At 38.7% G+C, this 8,496-nt stretch overlaps 1 protein-coding gene across 1 annotated transcript; it reads left to right on the top strand.

Annotated features, from left to right (window-relative positions):
- Nucleotides 1-3,228: 3,228 nt before the first annotated feature.
- On the top strand, nt 3,229-5,984 carry sostdc1b (sclerostin domain containing 1b). Its single transcript, XM_036565656.1, has 2 exons — nt 3,229-3,533; nt 5,459-5,984. Exons 1-2 carry the CDS (start codon nt 3,338-3,340, stop codon nt 5,812-5,814), a joined length of 552 nt encoding a protein of 183 aa, XP_036421549.1. The 5' UTR covers nt 3,229-3,337; the 3' UTR covers nt 5,815-5,984.
- The last annotated feature ends 2,512 nt before the right edge of the window (nt 5,985-8,496 follow it).

The raw sequence follows: 8,496 nt of genomic DNA, 5'->3' as shown, positions 1-8,496 counted from the left end.
GCAATATATTGTCTGTCTTTTTGTGAGCAAAGCATTCACAAGAACAGATTCCTTGTGAATATATACAGATTTATGCAAAGGTTTGGGTGCCCCAAGTCAATTGATGTTTTGTTGATGTTTTGTGATAACAAGTACCCATCCTTGACACAGATCACACTTTTACGTTTTAATGCACAATTACTGCCTTTTGCTGAATTTACTGGAAATAAAGAAACGTGAAAAAGAAAAAACATTAAATAGCCTGTGCAAAAGTTATGGTCAATTTTATTTTTTAGTTTTTTTTTTCCTAACATGTTAAACTCAAAGCAAAAAAAAAAAACAGAAATCATGCATTAAAATTTGCAGAAAAATGCCATAATTAAGTGTGTTGTCTGTAGAAGATACTCACTTATTTTCACTTAGAAAATCAGCAAAACATGTAATTTGACCAGGGGTGTTTAAACTTTTGCATACGGCTGTACTTAGCTAATAAGTGATTCTGATTTGAATTCTGAAATTCCTCAAAGTAATTGAGAAACTAAGAATTGTTTAGATCTCAGCAGTAAGCTGCAGCCAGGCACTGCTGCACAGTAGAATGTAACAGAAGGGATCTCCACTGTGGACTTTCCCACACTTGGCCCTGTCATATACATCCTAAGGCTCTCTACCAGAATTCTATTGAGCTCTGTAGCTGTTCCTGAGTGCTTTGTTCCCCATGTCCCTGGCCCTTGTCCCAGGGGAGCATCTCACCCTGTAGGCCAATGAGGGTCTGTTTAGTGTTCTCTCTTGCCATGTCGCATGTCAATATGCTCATAATTCAGTGCTGTAACCCCTCAGTGTCCCCTGAGAGGTATCCCCCTCCTCTGTCTCCATCTATGACTTTGTCACAGTCATTACAGTAGCATAAAGGGAATATCTCAAAAATCCGGTTTTCAGATATGAAGAAATTAGCAAATGCCACCTCATATCATATGGCTTTGATATTAGGCTTTCAAGCCCTGAGGTTGAATATTCTGAGTTTCCTAATAACTCAAAAACCCCAAATCCTCCAACCCTAAACAATATCACTAACAGAGCTTTCCAAGTAACAAGAGATCATTCTGACAGCTGGCTTTCAGAAAAAAACCCATGGAAAAAAGGTATTATTTAACAATACAGCAAGATCTGCAAAATATTAATGCCCCCTCTCTAACCTAAATCAAAGAAGTCTACCAGTGGAGTAGTAAAATGAATTGATAGTGAAAGCCTGAGGAAAGAGTGAAATTAGAGCCTTGGTTCATTTAGAGAGTTACACAGTTTCGGTAGAATAAAGAGAGCATGGCTCTTTGTGTTGCCTCCACACCATTTGTGTCACACATTCATTTCATGAGCTCATCGGAGACACCTGTTTGGATAATTTTGGGGTAAAATAATCCTTCCATATCCTATTTCGTGGGTTTGTTGTACATACTTCAGTTTTACAACAGTGTTTTGGAGTAGAACGCACCAGATTCCACTCTGCCAGAGTCCAGAAACAGACTATTCATGCTTAAAATTAATCTTTGTTCTGATTGAACAAGAGCAAAGTTCATTACAACTTATGAAGTGGACATAATACAGTGTCATAAACATTAAACAAGTATATGGATAGAAATATTGGTGACGTTGTACAAAAGCGGAGCATTCACGAGGCTTCACAAGACCTACATAAGCCTGAAATACTGAAAGACTGAAATCTATCTATCTATCTATCTATCTATCTATCTATCTATTCCAACAAGCATCAGTTGTCATAATACTTACTGTGGTGAAATGACATCAAACTGGACAAAAGTAGCCTTTACAGTAGCCTGTCATTAAAAGCTTGTGTAGGTTATCTACCAAAATCAGGCCCATTTAGGCAAGACGTTACATTGACAAAGTCAGTTGTCATGCTTTAAAATGTACCTGTTTTTTTTGAGATATGTCAATACAATAGCAATTAAACCTGTAAAATCGAAATGAAATCTCATATAATCACTAATACTTATCTGTGGTGCAAGAGTGGTTAAAAATATAAGAACATGAAGACTTTTGCCTTAAATATTAAAATGAAGAGATCCTGTGGGAATAAAAATAATTTTGTCTTACAATACTCAGGTAAGATTCCAAGAAAAGTGAACACTGAGCAGCCTACTGTAAAGTTCATGTGATTACGGTTTCAGGAAATAACATTTCAAAGGAAATGTCCACTCAGTTCTCCTTTTTAAATGTCTTCACTTACTGACTGATCTTTGTCCAAAAAACACAACTTTAATTTGAACTCATTACTATACTGACTGGACCTGGAGTCTAAAACTAGTGCTCATGTAAAAAAAAACTAGCATCAATACCGACAGAGCAGCCAAAAAACTGTATTTGATATGCCGACCAGACAGTCGTGAATGTACAGGATTTCCAGGGACATAAGAAAATAAAGAGAATTTTAAACTTTGAATCAATTGTTAAGATGTAAACAAAGTAATTCAGGGTGGTTTGATGTGAAACACAACTGACAGTACTAAATGTATTTCTGCATGTTGTGTGCAATAACACATTTCGACCAGAGAGGTCTCCAAATCTTCAAATCTTACATAGTGCAGCATTAATGATCAAAAAGTTATATTTGCGCTGTAGACTTTGCCACCTCTGATTCCTATCACCACCATTGTAAAGAAATCAGAGTTGCTGAGTTTCTCTGATGCACCATTTCACATCAAACCACTCTAAATGATCTCAGCAGTTGAATTAAGTATAAAATTTGGAAATTTCTCTTTAACAACTTAACCTTTTTCTTTTTACTGAACAAACATTCTTGAACTGTGCATGACAATAATGCCTTTGACCTACGGACCAAAATATATGTTTACACAATGGAAACTAACCGTGTGATTCATCTGATACTTTACTGATTCAAAAAGAGTGGCATTAAACTAGTTTGAAGTAGATCAAAGCACAGGATTCTCTAATTATGAGTCTTATTTATCAGAACAAAAATTTGACTTGAAAACATATTGCATTTCTGCACCTATTAATTTACGCCCACACTCAGGAAAGAGATTCCTCAGATGTGCATGCTGTAGGCTTTCCAGATTAAACATCCAACATCCAGTAGGCTACCAGCCACAACTGTGCACATGTTTTGATATGGATATGGGGAGGCGTGCTGAAATGTGAGTACACTCCCTTTTCTTGCACACTTCAGCATCCAAACACTAACTGTAAACCTAAGGAGGGGTGAAGGAGGGAGGGTTGTATATATAAACACATGAGCACCAGGTAGCATCACGTTGCTTCTGAAACCTTCAATGACGCACTGAACCCAAAGTCTCCAAAAGACTCTTCTTATGAGTGGATCGGCATGGCCGTGGACACAGGAGGTTGCCAGCTGCTGCTTTTCTTTTGTGTTGCGCTGAAGACCTGTGGGAGTCTCCACAACGATGCTACTGAGCTGCTCAGTGCCCATGTGGCCTCCACACTTCAGGAAACTCCGAGCAACGTGTCTTTAAATGGAGCACGGGATGGTGGAAGGAGCGTGGATGACCAAGTGGAAATTGGTGCGTAGCTAATTTACCTGAACACATTGGCTGCGTTCAAAACTGCATACTACTGTAATAAAGAGCATACCTACATGAATGTACTGCCATTAGAAGTGCATTCATTAGTATGGTATGTATAGTACAGTAATATGTGTTTTTGAGGACAGCCGCTGTCTCAAACAAACCTTTCTAAACATTTTAGGGGTCACCCAATGTAAAAATGACCCTAGTTCAGTCCAGTAAAACTTCAACTAAAGTTTTAACTGGCATGCTGTGATTGCACAGGTAATTTTTTACCATTTTTGCTGACCTTTGATGATGTTTCTCCCCTTATTATTTAACTCACAATGCACTGCAATATGGCTCTATATCTGACACAAAGTTAATCTGCTATACGTATATCAATGCAATCTAAGGTAATTCAGAGTGCATTTCAAATCGATTCAACCCTCCACACAAGGACCAAAATTTTAATTCAGCTTGACTCCAACATTTTACAAAAATTTACTTTTTTTTCCAAGTTAAATTCTAAGGTTTTAATTTTGTGAACACATAGCTTCTAGATCAGTGGTAACCAACTCTTGTCCTGGAAATTCCGCAAAGTTTAGTTCCAACCTGCTTCTAACATGCTGCCAAACTCCCTTACCTAACACTAATGCATCTGATCAGCCAATCAGGAACTTCAGAAGTTTAGCTGGAGGAGGTGTGGCAGATTGTAGTTGAAACTACACTCTATAAGGCGCATCTCCAGGAAAAGGGCATCTGTCCACTGTTCTAGGTCATTTTACCGGCAGTTATGCAATCAAAGTCGGACATGTAGTTTATGTGAAACATTGGACATTTTCCATAACAACTAAGTGGCCCAGTGTTTTAAAGGTCAGCTTTTCAGGAACTTAACGAAGCAACAGCATCACAGATTATGAGAAACGACCTATCCAAAGACAATGTGTCGGTGGAAACTACAGTTTTGTTAATGAGTAAGGAATTAAGAGTAGAGGTGGTAAATGAGCTGTGTGACATGGTAATATAATTTGATACGTCTAGCTAGCTAGCCAGTAAAGTTGGATAATTGTACTCTATTACACCTAAAATCTGCATGCGTTGTCATTTCATTTTAGCACAAAAAGTACTTTTATGACCAAATCAGATCACTGATGACATACAACATTGAGGGTTAAGTTGACAAGGACCCAAACATGTTCTCACCTAAGACCCCCAACATCTCTCATTAATCTCTTCAAACAGGCAACTTTTGTGGTGTTTTTAGCCCATAGTCCAGTGCTGACCAATCTTACCCATAAAGGCTCAGTGTGACTTTAGGTTTTCATTCCAAATGAGCAGGAGCACACCTGATTCCACTTGTCTATTAATGCTGCTTTGTTGGAATGAAAACCTGCAGCCAACACTGCAATACTGCAGATAAGACTGGAGACCACTGCTGTAGTGCTATTCTAAGCATTGTTTCACACTTCATTTTTTAGCCTTTCTAGTACACCATCTGGGTATTAACAATACACTACTCCTGCTTCATTTTCAAGTGTAAACCCACTACTTGCACTAAAGTCTGCTAGTACACTATGGAAGAACTTGATTTAAGACAGTGTTAGTCTCTTTTTTGAGTCCTTCTGGTCTAAAATAAAATGATAAATGAAATGACTCCCATCAAAATTACAAAAAGTAAGTGACTAAAATGAAAGTGAGTAAAAAGCAGATTCTTTTCCTCAGAAAAGTACCCTGCACCCTTCCACCCAACTTGTACAAGTACATGACACAGAATTTGTTTGAAAGTGTATTTAAAAATCACCTGAACAATGTGAACAATTCTAAGAGATATAACGATGATATTTTTATATTTTCTAACAATAATAATGATGATAATAATACGTCGCATAATAGTTACTACTGTGTGTGTGTGTGTGTGTGTGTGTGCTGTGTTTTGGCAGATCGGTCTCAGCTGGGCTGCCGGGAGCTAAGGTCCACTAAGTACATCTCAGACGGGCAGTGCACGAGCGTGCAGGCCGTGAAGGAGCTCGTGTGCGCCGGGGAGTGTCTCCCCGCCCACCTGCTGCCCAACTGGATCGGGGGGAGCTACTGGGCGCGGCGGGATGCGCGGGCGTGGCGCTGCGTGAATGATGGCACTCGGATGAGGCGCGTGAAACTGCGGTGCCGCGATGGCAGCACGCGCTCCTACCGCATTGCTGCAGTGACATCATGCACGTGCAAGCGGCTAGCGCGCCGCCACAACGAGTCCGGGCCTCTACAGGACAGCAAAGGGGAAAAAATTGAAGACAAAAGTTAAAGCCCCCGGCTCTGAACTGAAACATATAATTTAGCTCTACTGGAGGGCTGCTGGCCTCTGGCTGGTGAGGTCAGACAACACTGAGGTGTGATAGCCTCTTGGATTATTGGATTGATGTGGTATACAGTACTGTGTGTGTGTGTGTGTGTGTGTGTGTGTGTGCACACCTGGTGTACAGTACTAGGCAAAAATCAGAGACCACCCTTCATTTATTTAATTTCTAGTCTGTTTAAAACTAGTCAAGACAAAACAGCCATTAAACAAAAGTTAATTTGGAGCATCAGGAAAAAAGTAAAACAAATTATTTCACAAAAGACGCAGGATCCTCAACAGCTAAATATATCAAATGTTTTAGTATTTAGTGTGTCTGACCTTCATTACACCTTTACCTCTATTACAGCTTCCATTCTTACAGGAGAGCTGCTTTTAGAAATCTGGAGGGATATTTTTCTACATCTCCAAAGTTCAGTCTTAGAAGTTGGTTGCATCTTCTGCTTCTCATGATCCAACTAATCACAAACACACTCTGTCATTTTGAGGTCTGGACTCTGGGGTGGTCAGTCCTGATGTTCTGACAACACCAGCAGCTTCTTTGTTTGATTTAAAAATTTTCTTCTTTTTTTGTTGTGTCCTTTTCTCCGTTATCTCTTCTTGACAGCTACACATCCTTGCAGACCCATAGTGTTGAGTTATCTTCTTTGAGTGCTATTTATCTGATGGTGCCAGCTTTGGTCGTCTACCAGGTCTTGCATGGTTGTTAAGCGTCCCAATTTCTCTGTAGCTTTAAATAATTTTATTAACTACAGTTTTGGGAACTACTGTTATTTTAACGTTTTTTTTTTTTTATTATTATTTTCCTTTGATTGTCCTTTCACTGGAAATTGAATAACTGAAGATCGGTCTCTGATGTATGGACAGCCCTGTACATATTGACAGGCTGAAGAGACTAAAAGCAAAAGTGTTTGTTCAACATTTTCAATGTCAATGTAAAATATCTGTATAATATTTGTATGTTATATTCAATATTTTATATAACAGGAAAATGTACTGTGGTTACTTGTTATCTTCACATAACTGCTGTTGTTTTTGCATAAACTCTATTTAAACTCATAAAGCTTTACATAAACTCTTTGCTCATTTAACAAACATTTATGATTTAGATTCAGTAAGTATGTGAAATAAATCAGGTAGCTTTATTTCTCTTGTTATGGTTTGTGTTGTTCATTCTGCAGACAGTTGCTGCTACTGTGATGTTCTAATATATTTGAACTCTAACAAACGTGAGGAATTAGTCAGAGAGGAATGGCCTCTCTCTCTGTGTGAGAAATCTAATGCTGCACTGCGGTGAGGGAGACCCCTAGCTCCAGGCATAGCAGCCTCACTTTGTGGTAATGTGTTACTGGAAAAGCTTCTTTATTGTATCATCTGTTCTTTCATTTTACATAAAACTATAATGTTTTGCAGTTGTACAGCAACTTTCCCCAGTCAGGTAGCAGATGTACCTGATGATTTTGATGGGATTGGAGATTATCATTATCATTAAAAAGGTTGCAGGAAAGCAGAAATGCTAGTGACATGCATAAATACTATTATGACCATTTAAAGGAACCGTAATCCACATTTTCTAGGTTTTTTATTTTTAAGGTCCACTTATGATATTAAAATTTCTCAGCCTCTCTTTGTCTCTTAGACATATAAGCAAGCCGTTTGTGTCACTATGCCTTTAAGACTGATATATATAAATGAAATCAGTTCTGACGGGCTACCCTGTATTGTGCCTCATTAAAAAGCAGTCAGAACTAAAACAGTCCTTTTAACTTCAAGATGAAAGAGTGGACTTAGTTTCCTATGAACTGGAGAGTGAATTGTACATTTTGAAACGTCAACAGTGTTTACACACTGCACCAAACATCCCCCCACACACACACACATACACACATACACAAAAAAAAGGTGAGGAAAATGCAGTTTTCCATGGTATGGGCTCTTTAAGCACTTTATAATATTTAGACACTGGCATTAACAAAGTATAGTAAATCAAGTATCTTGCTATAACTTTATTAAATCTGCAGGCAGAATGAGGCTTTGTCTCTCTAGGCAACTTCATTGGGGTTCCTAAAATTACCCACTATAAGCCAGATAAAATGGTAGTCAGGTGGGGCGAGTCAGAGGAAGCAAGTCTACGGAGGATGTACAGTATATATGGTGTGTTGACAGCCTAGTTACAGATGAGAGCTTTCGTCACGGTTTCAGTGAGTATGGTCTGATTCTCTAGCCCTGTAATTATCCCTGACAACAGATTCCCCTCCTGAGACCATGGGATATGAGGACCACCTGCTGTTATTTATGACCCCTATTACTGACTTTACTCCCAAAGACTTCTTTCATTGAAGGAGGCTCTTCTCAATATTAAAAGTCTACTTATCTCTTATGCCTTACACTGTACTGTGTTCATGCCAGTATGTACTTTAAATGTGTTTTACAGTTTTTAACAGCATCCTGGGTTGAATTAATTTACAGTACATGTAGCTTATACTGTATCAAACACCTAACGTTGTGTACAGGCCCAGATCATCTAATGGGCCCAAGCCTCTATGGGGCCCCCCACAAACACTTATGAGAAAATCTAAACAGCTGTTATGCCTTGCGGTGGTAACTTTACTAGACACAGTGGGAAAAATT

The sequence above is a fragment of the Colossoma macropomum genome, unplaced genomic scaffold (genome assembly GCF_904425465.1).
Source record: "Colossoma macropomum unplaced genomic scaffold, Colossoma_macropomum, whole genome shotgun sequence".
Classification (NCBI taxonomy): Eukaryota; Metazoa; Chordata; class Actinopteri; order Characiformes; family Serrasalmidae; genus Colossoma; species Colossoma macropomum.
This window is presented reverse-complemented; position numbering and strand designations above follow the sequence as displayed.